At 38.9% G+C, this 20,853-nt stretch overlaps 1 protein-coding gene across 5 annotated transcripts in view; it reads right to left on the minus strand.

Moving 5' to 3' along the window:
- enox2 (ecto-NOX disulfide-thiol exchanger 2) overlaps positions 1 to 20,853 on the minus strand; it is a 385,733-nt gene that overhangs the window by 255,171 nt on the left and 109,709 nt on the right. For 4 of the 5 annotated variants that reach the window (XR_006252544.1, XM_043257503.1, XM_043257500.1 and 1 more), the window contains one exon: positions 10,603 to 10,734. Coding sequence is in view for 4 of the 5 variants with exons in the window: in XM_043257503.1 (XP_043113438.1) it covers positions 10,603 to 10,734 (132 nt within the window). In the remaining variant the exon portion in view is untranslated. Of the gene's footprint in view, positions 1 to 10,602; positions 10,735 to 12,522; positions 12,644 to 20,853 lie in introns of those variants that run through there. The other variant, XM_043257502.1, reaches the window with a different exon arrangement.

Below are 20,853 nucleotides of genomic sequence, written 5' to 3' on the forward strand. Positions count from 1 at the left end.
CAACCGCGAGGTCAAACGATCCCCAGGGGATCCATCAGTAGACGACACACCTACACATATACACAGGACTATAGACCGAACATGCCACAGCGGCGGTAATGATATTGTTTTCACGAGCTTGCAATCTGAAACCCGTTTTCAAAAAATGTAGCACCAGTTGCTCTCCATTGGATCCTCTGCAGAGAATGGGTGCCGTCAGAATAAGAGCTGATAAAACCAATAATGCACAGCACTCCAGTCCATCATTTAACGTCTTGTGAAGAGAAAAGCTGCATGTTCATGTGAAACAAATTCATCAGCTGATGCACCTCTATTGCGTCACTTTAAAATAGCAGTAGATGATCCATAATAACCTCAACGCCAATATCCATTTGGAAGCAAAACACATGTTAACTGAGGAACGGAGCGGTGTGAAAGTTTGGACTCTTATTCTGACGGCACCCAATCACTGCAGAGCACCCAATAATGAGCAAGTGATGCAATGCTAAACTATTCCAGATCCGTTCTGAAGGAGAAACAAACTCATCCACATCTCAGATGGCCTGAGGGCGAGTACATTTTCAACGTTCTTTTTTTGGGGGGGGTGAATCGTTCCTTTCAATAATCTATTAGGAACAAGAAAGTCAATTTCATTTGTACCACAACTGTTGTTCTCAGATATGATGGAAAAAAAAAGGCTTGTTTGCTTTCAGATATTACAAGATATGAGTTAAATCATTAAGAGAGTCTGATGAAAGGAAAACAATATCTTTGAAAGAGCAGGAAACAAACATTCTCATTAGAAACACATTCTCGGCTCAGTAGTGGTCTACTCGGGCAGAATATTATAACCAGCTCTATATAAATAAGGTGTTAATTATGTTGAGTTAGTTTGGATTCTTATAGCAATTAGATTTCTGGGCTTAAATCCGGGCTGAATTTAAAAGAACGCGAGTAATATGAGTAACACATATTTTAGTTAAACATAATTAACAATCAAATGTATAAATTGCACTTATACAGTAGAATCAACAAGTTACTGCGTGCGGATGAACAGGGAAACCCATGATAATCCTACAGCATTAAAATCTAAAGGGTAGAAAAAGGATTTTTCAAAGGATATGGTTTTGAAAGAGAAATATTAAATCGCAGCCAAAGGAACACAGCAGACGGTGAAAAACTTTCAAAAGTTGCACCTTTCGATCCCACATAGAAAACAACCAGAGGCAAACCCTTGTGAAGTGCATGTCCAGTGTGACCAAGCAATGAAGATAAAATGAGGATACAGAAGGTTTTCAACGCGCTACTGAGAAAGACTTGCATCATTTTCAGCCTGTGATTCCTGTAGTGCTGCAGAGCAGAAGAAAACACTGGAATCTAAGGAATAATAAACAAAGCAGCAGTTTTCAAACAGGCTCAATAAAAAGGGCTTGTTCTGCTGGCCCATATTTTAAAACAACCTTTTCGAAAGCAATAAGCATAATCATACTTGTATTTTTAATTAAACATTTAAGAGGTCAAGTCATATTACTAATAACGTTTAAAATAGCTCTAAATAATCTAGGCCTATATTCAAAAGATTTGTTTCTAAGAAGAGTTTTAAAAAGACAATAAAGATACTGATAGTCATTGTAGAATCCTTTCTGCACTGATAGGAAAAGTTTCTTCAGTATATTATATATAATCATTGTAAAGCATGAGGGGCCTTTCAAAAACATAAAACAGCAATATAACAGCAATATAGTAAAATAAATAAATAACCCTTACAGATGCCCACATTTCTAAATGACAATGCTTACATTTGAATCGTCACTGAAGAAAGATGTTTTATGACAGCTATAATCAGGGGCTAATGGACCATGCTAACCCAAAAAAACATATGGAAAGAAAGAGAAGGATGTGAGATGGAGCCGTGAGAAAAAGCATTCAAACTCTGTAAAAGGGTTAGACACAAGAAAACCGTATCATTAGGTTAACAAATAAAGAGAAAAAATGCATTCAAAACCTAACTCTCTCATCTGAGCCAAATCGAGACAGATATGACGTCAACATGTGGAAAAACTACACCGCTACGTTTATCTCTGCAAAATCCAAAATTAGAATCAGGTGCGCCAAACCAGATTAGAGCGCTATTAGAGAGAAACTTGAGCAAAAAAGCTCACTAGTCCAGGCAGCCATTTCAAAGGCTTTTGTAGTCAATCATACTGAATACTGAACATTATGAACCACTGGCAATCTATCTAGGACAGGACGTCCTCTAGAAAGTCTTTTAAGACTCGCCTCAGCCAGTGTCAAAGTACAGTACAGAAGCCGCCCATCCAAAAAAGAGACTGCCCTACATGAAGAGTCAGAAAGGAAGAAGCCCCTGATCTCGAAAAAGAGTACAGATCCACGAGTGCAGCAGAAGATCATGTCAAGGTGAAGATCAGGACTGTTTCTGCAATCTGCTCTCTACGGAAGAGACAAAAATAAGGCTGCTCGGCAGCACTGCCAGATGCCACATGCAGTGGAAACCTGCCTTTGACCAAAAAAGTGTCTCTGAAGAGAGCTGGAGGAAGCTACAGTTCAGAGTTGGATTTCTGAAACAAAGCACGGCCAATCTGCCATCATACAGACACCCACAGATTCAGTTTCAGACGTCTGTGGTGCAATCTTCTCAATACAAAATGTTAAGGGTGAAGTACGCAGTTTCTAAGAGTTACAAAAAAAGGCATATTTTCAAACAACTTTGCAAATGACAGTCAAACTAAACTTTGCGTGCGCAAAATTTCTACAGACATTATGGAAGGCAAACAGTGCCTATAACACAACAACTCACACTGCAGTCATTGAAAGTTCACATCTTCTGTTTAAAGACTTCTGGCTCTGTCGGTCTTCTATAATACTGCAAGTCATATGAGGCCACACCTTCCAGCGTATTTGAAATAATTCTACATACAAAGCATCCAAAATATAAAAATGTAATCTACTTTACTGCACTACTCCAATCCTACACATTTAGAGTTAGTTCTGTAATTCAGTTAAGAGGGCATGTTGATCTTAGATATATGAATCGGCAGGGCAGAGTTTCCGTCTCCTGCATTAGTCAAAGTCTCTTTAAGGGAAGCCATTTCACTTAGCTGACATATTTTCAATACCTCCAGGCTGTTATTTTAGGCACGCAAGCTCATTCCTATCTACTTAAATGATGGAAATACTAAATTATCAAACACTGCTTATCACGTCAGCATTTCAAAAATCATTTCACATTTTAAATCAGCAAAAATCTGACTCGGACAGTACTGAAAACAAATCACATTTTAAGCGCATCTCAAATATTCCACCATGTCGTGTGTTGAGTTTTCCCTCCACCAAAAGTAATGCGCGTGCACCAACCTTGTATACCTAAAGTCTCTAGTTTCGCTTAACTACTGAGAAAACTACTCGCTAAAATCACCTTTGCTTTTGTCTGTCAAGCCTTCAAATTTAGGCCTGCACTTCTGTAACTGAATCTGAATTTCTTTTCCCATGTAATGCTATTGGTTGAGCTGGAAAAAGATTGGCATGTTTTAATGTTGCCTGAGGGGCTTAATCTTTACACTTTAGGGGGAGATGCACTAATAATAATAATAGTGGCGTATGAACAATTAACTGGGTTGAGGAAATGTTTCAGTCTGGAGTGTGAGAAACTGGAATCTCTCTTAGCAGTTTAAGAGTAATGTGTGACGGTTCTGTGCTGGACGGGATGGACGTGGCCCTCTGTTGGGGCCTTTAATGTGCCTCACGGCAGCAGGTGCGGGTCTGCTTGTGCTCTGGCACGGAGGTAATAGGCGCTGGACTGATGAATTATGGAACCTGCTCTGGGCTGGCACGCAGCACATTAAGCAGGCTGAGAAATTACAGGCCTGCTCTCTCGGAGAAGCAGCCGGTTAAAAAATTAGAGCCTGGAAAGATATTTATTCATGGCACCCATAAGACAGACGATCCTCGCAAACAAACGGTCTCTCCAGATAAATAAAACGATACGTTTGTTTAGAACCTGACCTAGTTTAATCAGAAGTAGATTGATCAAATCCACACCGCTGGATTCTCAGGATCGTGTTTAGATTGAGGAAAGGCAGGAGAATATCCTAGGGCAGTAAAGCTTAACGGAGATTATTTACATTTGTTCTCAGAGCAAAGCCCGGGAAGGATTTTCTCAAGCCTGAGGAATAATAGACGTGGAAAGTACACCCATGTTTTCTTGTCTCAGCTCTGTTAACAACTACTCCAGAAGAAAACTAACAACTTTAGAGACTCCGGCATGGGGCGGTCTCTTAAATGAGAAGATATACAGTAGCCTTTAAATAGATAAGCTTGACTAAAGGGGACCAATCGTGGGAAATAAAAGAGTTTGGTGTTCTGTGTCAACATACCCTCATCCACAACAAGCGCTTATTCTTCTGTCCTCTCACACTGTTTATTAAATCCAGGCAGAAAAAATGTTTCATTCCGAAATCGTTGCAGTTCTGACGTGACAACCAAGAATATATGACCACCTTTCCCTGCTTATATAAAGTAAGAAATGATGTTCTGGGGTAAGCAGGGTCTAAGTGCAATGCTGTACTACACCAAGGCAACACTAAGGATGAAAACTTTAGTTTGGAAAAAAAACCAAAAAAGCAATATACAATAACCCTGGGAAAACAAGCGGAAAACATCCACATGGCAGGACAACAACCAACAACAATACTAGGCTTTAAATATACATAGGACAAGGGCTAACAAGACACAGCTGGGATGAAGCAACAACTATTCATTAAAAGATCACAAGCTTTAAAATATGATGAGAACAGAAGGAAAAATGTAACAATGCTATTAAATGAAATGACAGAATAGGTAGAAAAGAGAAGCAAACTTCAGAGCCATTTTCCTAGGAACAACTTGAATTTTCTTTTCTTTTTTTAAAGAATCATTCATATTTAATTAGAATAAAAAAGTAAAAACATAAATAAGCTGCAAAAATGTTTCATACTGGCAAAGAGAACAAATATGACAAATTACAATTAATAAGCATAGATATTTTTAAAAAGGCATGTTCAAATACAGATTAAAAAGTAAAAATGCATTAAAGTAAAACGTCTAAAAATAATACTCATCATTTAAGTATCTGGTGTTGTTTCATGATGAATTACAAAAAGCTGAATGCTGCTTGATTTCCGTTGTTTTCAGGAACAAGCAGGTTAATTACTGTCAGTGTGCTTTCTTAGCCCATTACACAGTGGGGTGTAAAGCAGTGCTACACATTTTTATCACCACTTGATGGAAAAGGTGGTGCATTTTAAAAATCTACACAATTTAGATTATGAAGCGCCTATTATTACAGCATTTTTTGGTGACCACAATGCACAAACACCTAACAGTGATCATCTTATCATCTTATGCAAGATAAACCCAACAAAATTGATGGCAAAACGCAAGAACAGCTTCTGAATTATTTACTGTGGAATTACTTTGAGCACTTAAAATATTGATGCTGTGCTGGAATGCGTGTTGGATATTCCACTAATAATATGCAATACTTTTAAAACCTCGATTCACTTTGGGCAGCTGCATTAAAAGGCAGCCATCAATCAAAAGAGCAAAAGAGTCAGAAAAATCAGCCTGGCATTTAACAGCGGAGAGCTTCTGGCAACCGCTACCGTGCTCTCTGCCGTCCTCCGCAAACGTCCCCCTCAGCATCACTGCTGAAGAATGACACAGTTGGACCCCGTGAGGCATGTTGGCTATTCTCAAATGAGGCATGCAAACCATCTCCCAGTGGAATAAGTCAGCGTGTCTTTGTGGGAAATCTGCAACTGAAGATCTACAGTTTTACACTGCAATTCACCCCCCTGACACAAGCAGGAATTCTGGGGGCCGGAAATCCCTTTACCCTACTAAACCGAGAGTGCAGAGTCTGAGCTGTGCAAAGATCTGCTTCGACAGATGAGATTTTGGCCTGCAGAACCATCATTTTCCTCATTTCACTGAGATTGGGACAGCAGCACAGCTGTTTCCAAACAACACCAGATGTGAGTATAGCAGCTCCACACGTTCAAACACAATGCACTCATTATAATCGTGCCACAAGTTCACTAGCACAATGGTGAGATTTGATAAATACAGTGTCAAACAATGCCCAGCGTCAAGAACAGTGTTAATTTAAAAGCCTAATAAAAGTTACAACAGATTTTACATTAAAACTCCGGAAAGAGGTGTGAAAAGCATTCGTATCAGAAGCAGTAAGATTCAGCTTCGAGACAAAGACTGACTGTACACGTTCTGCTATATCAAGCCCTTTCGCTCATCGCTGCGTTAGAGACTGAATTACAGTTATCTGCTAAATCTAAATACTCTGACGGTAAATCATTTCAGATGCCTTCTGTTCAGACATTGAAAAACAGTGCTCTCATATCAGCAGCAAAGGACATTGATTCCCTGATGACTGCTGCAGGCTGCTGGTTATTGACTGACGAATCTGAAACAGGAGATGTAGGTGGCATATCAAACAGCTCATAAATTGACAGGTCAAGATCACTGAGCAATGTCTAAAGCTTGGTTTCCCAGGCTTCGGATTCATACAGCTGGAGCATGTTGCGCATGACATATTTACTTCAGCAGAAGCAAGCAGTTGATTCTCAATAGGGGCTCTGCAACACTGTCTCTTACAATCTAAGGCAATCTACAAAGCTGTGTAGTGGTCTAAAGAAACAGTTCATTGATTTCGCAAACATCCACATTGTTGCAAGCAATTAAATATTTTATATGCATCATAATGCAAGTTATCTGCTCACAGTACACGACTAAGAGGAGTCGTATTAGAAAGGACAATGCTGTAATGATTTGAATTCACTGTAATAATTATTAGTGATTAAAGAACATTCAAAATACAACAGTTCCTTACGTGTCCAGAGTCCAGACACTCACTTGTAGATAGACGCATAGAAAGACAGATTGACAGAGAGTTTCTGTAAATAGATGTGACTGCTACGTGGAGGAAAAATGTAAATGTGGCTTTAAATCAGAGCTATAAAACAGTCTGAGCTCAGCTGGAGTCTGTTCCAATTAGCTGTCTTTCCTGATGATATTGATCATAATACGAGCTCCACATGAATCCCGTGGAGCTGCACAAGTATAATGTATCACACAGCAGACCCACATTCTCTGCCTAAGGAGACTGGAAATATAGAGCGGCATAAAAATATGCTGCGGTTAAGGCCTGTGGACCCCCCCAAAGAGCAATAACACATATCTCTTTGATGCATTCATAGCAGAAGTTATTTATACAGATGAATGAAGAGTCAAGAGCTGCTGCACTTGACTCAGCCCACAGGTCCCCATGAGGTGAGATCTGCTCAACAGCAGAAGCTGAGAAACCTGCTCTGGAGGGCAGAAAGAAGGGAAAATGCTAAATAATAAACTCTAGAATAACAGTGGAAGTGGAGGAAGATGTTTACCGAGACACGGGAGTCTCTTTTATACTAGGGAAGTGAGCTAAAGCGAGCTAAGCTAAGAAGTGAGTGTGCATACTACATTCGTGTGAATGGAGAATCAACAGAAGTGGAGGAGGTTTCATGCTGTTCTTAATCCGTCCACATCAACAGGATCGGCGAAACACCTTCATCGCCAGCCATCTCGGAATACCATCATCTCCAATGCTGCAATCCAAAACCATGTAGCTCAAAATGTGCCATGTGCCGACACTGTCTGTGGCATGAGAGGACTGAAGCTGCTCGAGAACAGCAGGTCAGAGATTCTGAATAATTAATCGCAAAGAAGTGCAAGCCAGACTGAAGTCGAGTAAAAACACACAGTACAGTGTGCTCGTCTAGAATACCCTGTAGTTACAAGGAATGAGTGATATACTGAATAATCACTAGGGGGGTGTGATACAGACAAAAATGATCTCTCAATGTTTTTTTATTTTGCAGGGAATTTGTATATTTGTAGATTTTTGTGCTGGTACAGCTGACTCACAACGCTCCTTTATTCTCTGTGGTTGGTCAGTTCGGACACTACAGACATACAGGGTTGTTCGCAGTCCAATGAAACAAAAGCCATTTTTGCACTTCATATGTGGCACAAATGCGGCATCTGAAGTGGCCTTTAGATTTATAACCGTTTATTATTATTCCAGATTGGAATAGGTATGAATTATTTATTGTATCACCATGTTTACCATTTAAAAATATTTAAATAATGCAGAAAATGACTGTTAAAAACATATTTTTAATTTACTGTGGAAAGTAGTTCACAGTTGCTGGACAGAAATTTGTGCTCTGTATTTAAAAAGAGACGCACTTTATGTGTCTGTCGATTATAGCATCAGATGTGCGTAATGGAGGCCTGATCAGCCAGGTGGTTGAATGGCCTACTCAGTGTCATATTCATAACCGTATGACTCCACACAACTTGCTGAGGCGGCAAAGTACAGGAACGGAATGGAGTTTGCGGCGAGTTTTAGTTTGGGAGACCGTTAGGATGTTGGAGGCAACAGCTGCTCCCTCTGTGTGATTAATGAGGTACGACTCGAGGCAGACAGTACTGCCTCTTCCCTGCACCTCCAATCAAAACACAGCCTGAGCCAATGCCGACTGAACAGAGCGGGTCCTAACAACATTGTGCAGCAGGCCCGGTTCTCCCCGCAGCACGTTGGAAAAGACGGGTCAGCGGAAAGCTCAGATCAAAGGCTGCGTACTTCATATTATTTCCTGCTAAGCAGCCCAAGGAATCAATGACAATCAAGGAAAGAGAACAGGACGAGGAAAGTGGAGAAATATTCATACGCAGAAGTGACCCGCTGTGACGCCCTGATTCAAGGCCTTCATCTGTATTCTCCCAGTATTCTGCCAGGCAAAAAGGCTCCCAGAATTCCCCGCGGCGGGACTGATTAGAATAAAACACCCACAGTACTGGCGGAACGAGCTCCTGGGAGCCAGGACACATTAACAGCACTAAGGGCCGTTTCATTCCAGCTCATTGCATGGCTCACAGATCAAGGCTCCATAGTCTTTCTGACATAAAACTGCCATCAGCATTTCTCTCCTCCCAATGCCAGTCTATAAACCGCTGGGCAAACTCCGTAATTTGCTCTCGGGCGGTGATCTCGCGAAATGGGAGCTCGGGACGTTCGCGTGGCGGCCACGTAAACAGAGCAAATGAAATTTGATAGGGAAATGGCGTAGGTGGCTAGAGCATCCCCACGGCCCACTTCATTTGAAACATGCGCCTATAGCGAGCTACACCCACGCATATATATTTGCGACTGCCGCTTTAAATGAGACGGAAGAGGCGATTTGCGAAACTCCGCAGAGAAGAGATTCAAAAAGCAGAGGAAAAATAAAAGAAGACGTACGCCCGAATAAACTGTGTTTATACTGATAAACGCAGCCCATCATTTTGAATGATATTGAAGAAAGAACAAAAATGAGATGTTCGCTGCCTGTCGGATGACCCTCTAGTGTTTTCATTTCAGGGTAATGAAAACCCATCCGTCTTGCAGTTGCATTTCATTCTAATCTCCCTGGAATTAAATTGACGCTTCGGTGGCATTTTTGGAGCGCTCACCTTTCGAGCGCGCTAATAAACGATGCGGTGCGAAAGAGAAACGAGTTCTGTGGATGTGTAGGTTTAAGTGACTCATGCGCACCAGCTGAGATGTTCTGCGGCTCCATCCAGCCTCTGCTCCCAGCGTCACACAGACGCTCCTTCGCATTGTGCTGCCGACTAACCAATGAGATGAAAAAGCCCTGAAACTAATTGGCCACTCTGAACGGCACTGTGGGAATGTGTTTGAAGTTTTCACACTGGTACTTTCACACTTTTGCTGACTCAGTGGAGCGCTCTGCTTCTGGCCCACAGGATGCATCAGCCTCGGTCTCTGGTTAATGCTGCAGCGCAGGGACCATACATAGATCTTCTGCAGGCTGGTCCACACTGCAGCTTATTTCATCCAAAAACAGGTCATTTAGAACGGTCCATCATTCTTTTTATGAAGATGATTATAGAGTACAGCTAAAATCTGACGGCAAAATAACAGAGCGGCGTGAAACAAAATGCTAGCTGATTCAAATAATGACACTGCAGTTTCCATGGCAGTGCAGGACAGTGTTAACAAAAACTAAAACTAGTAAAAACATTTTTGTTAATTGACATTGAGAGGTTACGTTGGCACCTAAATTAAATAATGTTTAAATAAAACAGTAAAAAGAAATATTACAGCTAATAATAATAATAATGGCAAAAGCGCTTGAAAAAAATTGAACATTTAGAAATAAAAGGTAATTCAAATCATCAGTATAAAAAAATAATACTAGACGTGCCGACATTTTATCCATCTAAAACTGACGAGAACAGACTTTTTCTCAGATATATCACAGAAAAAGAGTGGAAGTCTGCCAGAAAAAAAGTATGTTACTAGCGTTTTCGCAATATCCAACATTTCAGGAGACAGAAGCACTAGGCTACACTTCAGAGGAAGAACTAGCTGCTGGATTTGTTTTTGAAGCAAGCATCTTTGAAATGTGTCCAAAAGCTATATTTGCACTGATTATTTCATTTTTAGTGCAGTATCCGAGTGCGTGATTAAATAAATAAATGCCGTTGTACAGTATGGTGAGTTACCTGACATGATAGGCTGTCCGGTCATGCTCATGGGGGCCATCCCGAGGTTGTTCATGGCAGTCGCCCAAGCATTAGGGTCTGACATGGGCATCGTTAAAGAGTTGGAGTCCATGGTGATATTTCTGAGCCCCTCTGAAAGACAGAAAAACATCATTTGGGTTTATACCTCAAAATGTTCGCATCTTCTAGAAGACAAAAAACGCTTGAATATTCAAACACGGGTAAAATTATGATTCCTGTTTGAAATTTGTGCCCATTTGTGAGCTCTCGGTGATGGATGTGTTACTCAAACTCATTTAGCCCACATTTATCACCAAAATGTCAAACTGTCTGATGTTTTTGTGCTCATTAAGGCGTATTTGCAAAAAATACAGTAAAACAGCAAGATTCTAAAATGTGAATACAGCTTAAAATATTTACTATTTAGTATTTGAACAGAACTTAAAATCCAACGTATTGCTGTGATCAAAGCTGAATTTGTATTAGTCTTTAGTGTCACATGATGCTCATTTACTGCTTCTAAAAACATTTTTATGCGGAAATTGATACTTCAAAGATTATTTGACAGCATTTATTTGCATCGCAAAAACAACGATGCAAAAATAATTACTGTCACTCTTGATTAATGTGTCCTTGCTGAATAAATGTATTAATTTCCTGTTAACCCAAACGTTTGAACTGTAATAGTGCAATATGCAATGAAACGACAATAGAACAAGCTGTTTGATTCATTGTGCACATCTAAACTCATTTAAGGTTACAATAATTCATAGATAGTTTGTATGAAATCTGTTGTACATGGCTTTTAAAAGTCTGAGCTGAGGACTGAAACTTAATAAAGTTGAGAGAGGAATGAGACGTAAAGTCTTCATCAGCTAAACACAAAAAACATTTTATTATGATAAATTGGAGCTTCTTTGAGAACTAATTTATGTACCATTACCACAGCAGAGGTGCCGAAGTGCTTTAAAACGCCACCACTTCAGAGAAAGACTACGGTTTCAACTCCTGCCAGAGGTCTGATAAACTTCAAAATCGAACGAATGAAGGCCACAAACAGAGAAACGGAGCTCAGAAAGTTCCCATATCTGAGGTGTGACCGCTGTGTGCGAGAGAACATATGCTTCCTGCACGGAGTGGGCGGCAGTCACACGGAGGATTCATTTCTATTGAGAAAAAGCCATTGTGTTTGGTTGTTGGTCAGGGAATTATTACACGGAGTTAATGAAAAACAGCACGGTAATTAGTTTTCAGGTTCTCCGGAGGGATATCAAAGGTGGCTCTGGTCAAAACATCAAAAAAAGCACATTTATTTAAAACCGAAAACAAAAAAATGACCTTCTCAACATGTGACTCCATGCTTTGTTTCCTTATTTAAAGATAAATCACCCCTCAAGGGTTTACGGGATCTTTTAACATTTAAACAACGTCACGTCGTGTCTGAATTAGCATGATTATACGTCAACGACTCTCTTTCTGCTCCCAGCTGTTCACGTACTCGCACTCTGAAATGATTAGTCTCTATGGCAACACTCATAGAGCCAACACGGATCCATGTGAGGCTTTGTTGTTGATAATTAATTTCTATTTATTCACCTCTATACTTCTTTGTGAAACACTGACAAATAAAGAAAGTGAACTAGGTAACACTGGCCACACTTAAATTACGTTTCAAAAAGAAACAGCAAGCAGGAAGCAGAATGACGTACAGAGCTACTATTAAAAGTTATTTTATTTTCACATTCGGAAACTCGTTCTGAATTTAAAGTCATGTTCCACCGCTGCCGCCCTGGTTTTTGGACTCTGAAGCTGAAGGAAGTATTTCTGTCTGATCTTCTGCAGGTTCAGAGTGTCATCTCTCAATCATTCAAACAGACGGCGGAGGTCTGAGGTTTCAAGTGAAAGCAGTTGTTTAATCACCTGTATCAGCGGCAGAAGTGTGAGCGCACTGGAGCGACAGGCAATTTCCTTCCCGCCGAAAGCGGTCTGTAATCACGCCGTCCCAAATCCTCACCAGATTTTCCATTTTCTGCTCCTCAATCACTTCCCACTGATTGTTTAAAGAAACTTTACTCCAACACCAAATACTTTCAAAAAAGAAAGGTTTCCTTAACACTTCAGGTTACGGCACACATATTTATTATTAACCGTTCGCCTCAATAATTGGTAAGTGGCGCTTTTTAGGTGTTCGGTAGCATTAAAGTTCTAGAACATGGTCATGCATTACATGCTTTAGAAGAATGAACATGCTAGTAATAAATAACTGGATTATAATGAATAGCTTTCCCTGATCTAAAGCGTTAAATAAATAACAAAAACAATAATATTGTGAAATATGTGATAGATTAATTTCATTTAAATATTTTTTAAGGACTTTTTGATGAATGATAATTTAAAAAGTCTTTACTGTCACTTCTTGAGCAAATAAAACTACTTGATTTATATAGATTTCTATGAGTTTTAATCATGGCATTTCCATGATGACAGTCCATTACCACATTTTAAAACACGGTGGAATCATGCTGACATGGACTCGTATTCTGTCCCATTAACATGCATGTAATGTTCATGATAGAGTGGGAACATTGTGAGGCTTTCAGAAACACTGCTTCTGCTCAAGGCAAAAAAAAAAAATCACACAACCGTTCTCTCGGCTCCATTTCCAGTCCTCAGCGCTCGCACAATCTGATCATCATTACAAAAGCCTTATCCAGAATAAACACGCTGCCATCAAAGCACCACGCTGTGAAAGTGTTTAAGAGTACGACGGATAACGCTGCACTGAGAGACTCAAACCCAAGCCCATACTTCACTTTCTGATGAAAGGATGTAAATCACGCATACAAGAAGAGAATATGAAGTTTGTTCGGTCAGGAACTGGAACTCATTAAAAGCGCTTTCATTGGCAAGCAAAAAAAAAAGACTTTAAGATTGCTTCAAAGATTGCTCAATAACAGCACGGGATGTTTGCTGGACCAACCGCTGCCAAGCCTGAAGAGGCCATTTGTCTTTCCAGGATGAAGAGACAAGTGAAACTGATGACGGAGCAGAACCAAAAACCAAACCAACAGAACAAACTTTAAAGTTTGTGTGTATACATATGTGTATGAAATAGCATGCAACCAAGAAATATTTTATTTGGTCATATTTAACAGCAATGGTTGTATAACATTTTATTTCAGCTAGTTTACCAAGGCAACATGTCCCATTTTCATTTAATATCTAATATCAATAATGCTTAAATAAAATAAATTATATAAAAATATATAAAGAAAATATAAATAATAAAAATTCCAAAACCCAGCAGCCAAATTGATCTCACTCATACGAAAATACTACTGTTGCACTTTAGAAAGTTTTTAGATTGTATTATATAGTTTTTTTGATTAATATTAAAAATGAATTCCTTAAAATTTACCAGTACATTATTTTATTACTGTTTATTCCAGTTTATTTCCTTACAGTATGTACTCACTGTAGTAGACCGTGCTGACCTACCCAAGCCACTTTGGGAGGAGGTGACTTCCCAGGGGACAGTTTCATCTCTTTAGGTTTAAACGTCCTTTGGGACTTTTAGTCCCCTTTCTAAAACTTCAGAGAGAGAGAGAGAGAGAGCAATTAGAAAAAAAGGCTGTTTGAAAGTCACCAAGGATGGATGGGGAAAGTGTCCCCCAAAGGCCGGTTTTTCTTCATCTACAGCTCTCTTTCTGTCTCACACACACACCTCTGCCACTGTGTGGTCACAAAACTTACTCAATAAAGCTGTCCATGGCTCACTGCCCAAATCTCCCTCAGAAGGCCAAGAAAAAATCAGAGAAATTTATTTTACGATCTACAAGGTCTTAACAGCTAGACAGACAATTACTTGCTCTTCGGCAACTGGGACAACTTGAGCAGGAAGCTGAGGGTCAAGACGAGCTGCATGGAAGACTCACACATGCATACATAATCATACCTATTATTAGTAAATTAACATTCTGTTTTCTTTTCATCACTTTCAAGTTGGTTATGAAACAAAAAAACCAAACAAAAATCTTTATGTATCTCCATACAATAAGATTATAGTTCAAAAAGCTTCAAAATGACATGATGGTGAATAAATGACAGAATTTTTTTTGACATGAATTAACCTTTTAAAGGCGTTATTTTGAAAAATAAATCTATAAATAAACAAAATTCACAGCAATAAAATAATGTAGGTCAATATTATCAGATTATTATAATAGCATACCTGTGCGTATATTTTCCTCCTGTGGATGTGAACATATGGGCACTGTAATATCTGACAGTTGTCAAATCAGCACGAGACACTGACTGCTCATATTTTGACATTCAGCATGATATTTTGATTTGTTTGACAATGCATAATTTAGCACAAAGCAATTGCTAGACTGCCAAGTATCATGTTCAACAAAAACACAATCCACAAAATATGTTCTAAAACACAACTTTGCATCTTTCTCATTCGAAAGGCAGGTGTAGATTAGTTTCTCACTTCATAAGCAAGACTGAAGCCTCTCTGGGGAGGTCTTTCGAGCTCGGAGACGGCAGGCGAGCTTTAGAATGAAGTCTTTGGGGACGCGCCACAATTGCAAACCTCATTATGTCGAACCATCACGATTTCAATCAGCCTTTCGGATCACCTTGAAAAGACAAGTTAAGCCAGCTAACAACAAAAGATTGTTGCTTTAAACTGGAGAGTCGAGAGGCACGCAGAAAACACCTCCATCTGATCCCACAGATCACTTCTACAGGGTTCAGGCCGTGCGGGTCCTTGAGGAGATCTCTAGGAAACACTAGATATCAGGTGTTCAAACATGCTGAGAGCCCTCCTGCTGAGGTGATATGATGGCTATCAAGCGATAAGCGTTATTTTTTCACCAAACAAACGCTTGTATGAGAGCACTCCGCTGTCTCAAGAGCCTTATTGAATGCAATCCTTATTCATACATCTATGGATTACCCATGTCTTAATGAAGGTAGGAGGAAGTACGATCACTTGAGCAATTACACTTTAACACCTTGTTTTGAAACGTGAATGAGATGTGTGAGGCTTGTTTTTGATTTAAGTGATCTGTAGTGCAACACTTGTGCTGCGTTTAGGATCACAAATCAATAACGACATCATAATCAGTCAACCCAAAAATACCCAAAATACAGCTCTTGAACTGTGTTTATCATCCTATACTATAGTTGACTAATATTCAAAGGTTTGAGGACAGGTAGATTCTTATTTTGAATTATTTTATTTGGACAGAAAATGAATTATCTTATATATAATATTATTGAAACGTTATAGTAAAGGCTTTTAAATTATATAAAAAAAAAAATCGAATTTAAACTTAATATTCATCAAAAATTCTGAAAATGCATCATGGTTGCCACAAAAATACTAAGCAGCAAAACAATTTGTTTACTATTAATTAAACAACAAAAAACATCAGCAAATCATTATATTATTATGATTTCTGTAGGATCGTGAACATACTGAAAAGATGCTGAAAATGATCAGCGGAATAAGTTACTTTTTTAACATATATTCACATAGAAAACAGCTATTTAAAATGTTTACACTATTTCACAGAATAACTTTTTAATGTAAAACTTTAGAATAGGTAACACTTTTCCCTTAAATTCATCTGCCGTTTATTAAAAGTTTAGGTACCGGGTAGGATTAGAGATGTAGAATTAGCACAAACAGCTAGCTAAGTTTAGTAATCTGCATGCTAATAAGCAACTAATAGATGTAACTGTAAAATAAAGTGTTACCTAAACGATTAATCTTAGCAAAAGAATTAATTCTAGGTAAGTTAAAATGCCCCAAACGAAATCTTCTAACAAAGAGACAGCACCTAATGAATTAATATTAAAGTAGTAGTTTATTGAAAAATGTGTCCTTAATTTATTTATTTATTTATTTATTTTTTATGCGATAATTGTATTAAATCTAAAAGGCACTCAAGGCTGTTCTATTCTGCTAAATAAAGTCATGGACTAAAGGGCTGCAGGCGCTCTGCTGCATGTCAAACTCAACTATGCCCTTCAGCCGTGACTATATTCACAAAACAGCACAGCCTCAGCCTCAAAAACACACAACAGTCACCAGCCGTCTCAAGTTAGCGAATGAGATATAATTGAATTGCCCATTTACAATTTCAGGGCTTGAATGAGTTTAAGAGCAAAACGGGGACGTTTTTTCCCCCTCCCGCCCGAGTGTCGTTTTACACCGGCAAAAGTGAGACTGTTAAGTTGAAACGGACATTGTTGAACGTTGCCTGGTCTTCTCCGGCTCCTGCAGAAGCTGCTTTGGCTACGAGAGGCTTGTTGTAATGTGTCCGGCATTACCGGAGAGGTGCATCCAAATTAACTCCCGTCTCGGGTCAAACGCCACGGACCCGTTCCAGCCAGACGCTCGCAAACATGACAGCAACAAGCTCTTTCTAACAATGCGAGGCGCGCAGTGATCCCACGTCTGTGTGTTTACACAAATTATTTATTTTCTCCGTCTCTCTTCTGGCTGGATTAAGGGAATAATTAGTTTTGGGTTCCAGCTCAGTGGCGGTGACATTTCCCTCGCTGCTGCACATTCATCCCCCAAATGTACGATTGAGGACGTGCTCGTCAGGGCTTTGGGCTCTGGAAGGGATTGTTGTGAGCCGTCTGAGATAGAAACGGGGTCTGACAGCACTGCTGGAGCAGCACCTCTGAGCTCTAAGACCTGAGGAGTTTAATAGAGAGCAGCCATCAATGAAGACACATCATTACCAGACACATCACCAGAGACGCGCTCAGGCGTGCGGACCGCCGTGTTACGACATCTTCAGTCACGACCGCTGAGAAATCTATTATTCATGCCTTCAAAAGACGGGCATTGTCATGTGATCTCGAACTAAATAAAAGCCTTTTCTGAAGTTGAAACGGCTCCGCTGTGCGCCTGTCGGTGTGTTTTCAGACAGTCCAGAAAGACATTCAGGTCAATGCAGAAGACACTGGCATGGATATAAATGTATGTTTGACAAACGCAGATTAAATAATTAGCAGCTGAACAGAGAAACTAAAAGTAACGGTTTCAGACTATCAGAAAATTAAGTCAAGTAAACATAAATTAGGCAGTAAGAGTTCACAATCTTGGAGAAAGTAAGAAATAGTAACATTAACAGTAGAAATACTTATATATATATAAATGACCTGTTTAAAATGTGTTCTATGGGAATAAATATACTTTATTGATGTGATCAAAGCTGAATTTTCAGCATAATTACATAACTACAGTCTTCAGTGTCACATGATCCAATGCTGGTTGTGCTGCTCAACTTAAAAACCATGAGACATTTTTTTTTTTTAAATGCTCATCTTTCATGACATTATATATGTCTTTACTGTCAATCTGAATCAATTGAATGTGTCCTTGCTAAAAATAAAATGCATTTGTTAACAAAAGAATTAAAAAACAAAATGGTTGTGGGCATTTTTAATCTACAAATCATTACAAAAACAAACTAAATTTGTATTAATATTATTTTTCTCAAAATAAAACCATAAAACACCATGAAAACAATCAAATCACGCCACTCACAAGGGGTTACTTTATTATTACAAATCAGATTAAATAAGCCGCATTCAAGCATTTAAACACATTTAGAAACATGAACACATAATAGTGAGCCTTTTGAGGATTACTGGATCTATATCATCATAAAACAAGCAGTGATGCTGTTATTGGCCAAAACCACGCTGCACTAAATAAGCTCAAATGACTAAAGATGAGATCATTTCAAAAAGGCCTACAGTTTGCTAATCAATTATACTCAATTACTGGAAGATTACATTGCCGTTACATTTACCGCACAGTTTTTAAAACTTGCTGATGCTGTTATTTTAGCATCACTACTTGGCCTTACATACGAATTCATAAAACTAGTGAAGAAACTTGATGAACTGGCGCGCTCACTGATGTGTGTTACATTAATATCCACGCCATGCAGCTCTGAACCGCAGGGATCCTGAGAGACACTGAGAGAATGACATGAAAGCAGCAGCACTCCAGCTAATGCTCAAACACAAGGGTCAGCTATCACGATAAGCGCCTCTGAATCTCATATCAGCAGCTCAAACACAGGCTCGTCATTGTCTCGCGCTCGTTCTGCCAGTCGGGTCTCACAAACGATTCCCGTTGACTTCATGGAAATCTCTAAACTCAGTAAATGCTCGTATTAAACATAAAAAAAAATATATATATATATATGCATAGCCTTTAAACAACATTTAAAGCCACATGCATGATTTAACAGCGAGTCTGTCTCTGCGTGGCTGGACAGCAGTTAAAATCTGCAGATGAGCCAATCAGAGCTCAGCACTGCTGGAGGGCAGAATGATTGCTTGATTTATAATGGCTTCAAATACTTCTGCATGAATTATGTAATTACAGGTACAGCAGAGCTCATCTCCATCTTTGAAGTAACAGCGCGTGCTGCCTACAGACCATATCCGTGTGAGATTGAAGCTTGTTTGACTAAATTAACAGTGTGTCGTTTCCTTTAACTAGCCGGTGTTTGATCTGGAATTGTTACGGACCGAAACAACCTCTTTACTCGTCCCGGCGTTCAATAAAGGGTTCAAAAAGAGATAAGTTCTTTCAAACCGAACGGAGTTCTAGGACAAGAGCTAATTAAAAAGTGACTTTCATTTCTTTGTGAAGTTTGTTACTAAGAAAAAAAAAGAGCTACTTATTGACTCAATGTTAAAAGTGCTGAACAGAAAATGACTTGTTAAACTACAGGATCTGCAGGGTCCATAGACACCATGCTACAAAAGCCCCAAAAAACTGCAATGGTAGAATAATGGTAAAGCTTAAAAAGATGCCAAAAAACACTGTAGAAATCCACAATATATGCGTGTGTGGTTTTTTTTAAAGACACAAACATATCACCGAACAGTTCCATGCCATGTGAAACATGCATATGTGTTTATCCGTGTACTATTTTCGAAAGTTCACAAATGCATATTGATGAGACTATTAGAGCCATACTATACACTAACTCAGTCAGGGAAAGTTAATAAATATGAATAAAAACACTACAATAAATAGAATTCATGTACCCTCTTCTCTGAGATGAATTTATCTGAAATGCTTACAGCAACATTTTACACAATACAGCAAGTTATTGTATTCTCACCTGTTACGTATCATTATGACTGCCATTCGACAACCAGAGATATTTAACTACTTAAAATAAAGCCAACGTCACGATTATCATTATATATATATAAATATATATAAATATATAATTTTATATATATATATAAATATATAATTTTTTTTATATATATATATATATATATATATATATATATATATATATATATATATATATATATATATATATAAATTATATATTTATATATATATATATATATTTTTTTTTTTAAAGCTTGATGCTGGTTGCTATCCACTGTTACTATATGGACAAGCACAAGACAGAGAGAGAAAAAAAAAAAAAAAAAAAAAACCTAAACTTTTGGGGCCCAAAAACTTACATTAAAATTAAATTTTTGGTTGAAGTAAACCCTTTAATCACTGCAAAGTTAAATAACGATATTGCATTGCTATGGCAGTTGCTGTCTTTTTTCTCTAATTTATTTATTTACTTAAAAGAAACTCAGTCTTAGTCAGTGGAGGCACAGATTTAAAAGCTCCAGCCCGTCTGATTTCTCAGCTTGTCCCTGTGCTGTGTCTCTCTGGGCTTTTTGCACGCTTGCATCTTGCTTTCAGGTTTGGCTCTGAGTTGAATCGGTGTGGAGGTGGGGGGCTGTGTTGGAGGTGCTCGGGTTTACCGTTTTTTTCCCCACAGCTTGCCCAGGGGATGTGCCTTTGTTCCTGTTCAGAGATGTCTGACATATGCACACAGAGAAGGGCCACTGCCCTGACATGAAACGCCGTTTGCAACCCATTTTACTTTTGCAACGGGATGTGTTTCAGAGTACACCAGAATATTCAATGGAAGCGGGGTAGGGAAGTAGGTTGGAGCATCGCAGAATCATGAAAGCCTCTGAATCTGAATGCAGCAGGCACATCCTGTATTTATACTACAGTATATCTGTCATGCATTCAAAACCAATACCATATGTCACAGGCACATGAATGCATCCTAAATGGGTTCATCCGTGGAGAGGAAAACATGTTTTTTTTCCCTTTTTCTGTGTTGAATCAGAACCGGCAGATGACGATGTTAATGCTTCGTTAATGAACAA

Source organism: Puntigrus tetrazona, chromosome 14 (assembly GCF_018831695.1).
Source record: "Puntigrus tetrazona isolate hp1 chromosome 14, ASM1883169v1, whole genome shotgun sequence".
In the NCBI taxonomy this organism is placed as follows: Eukaryota; Metazoa; Chordata; class Actinopteri; order Cypriniformes; family Cyprinidae; genus Puntigrus; species Puntigrus tetrazona.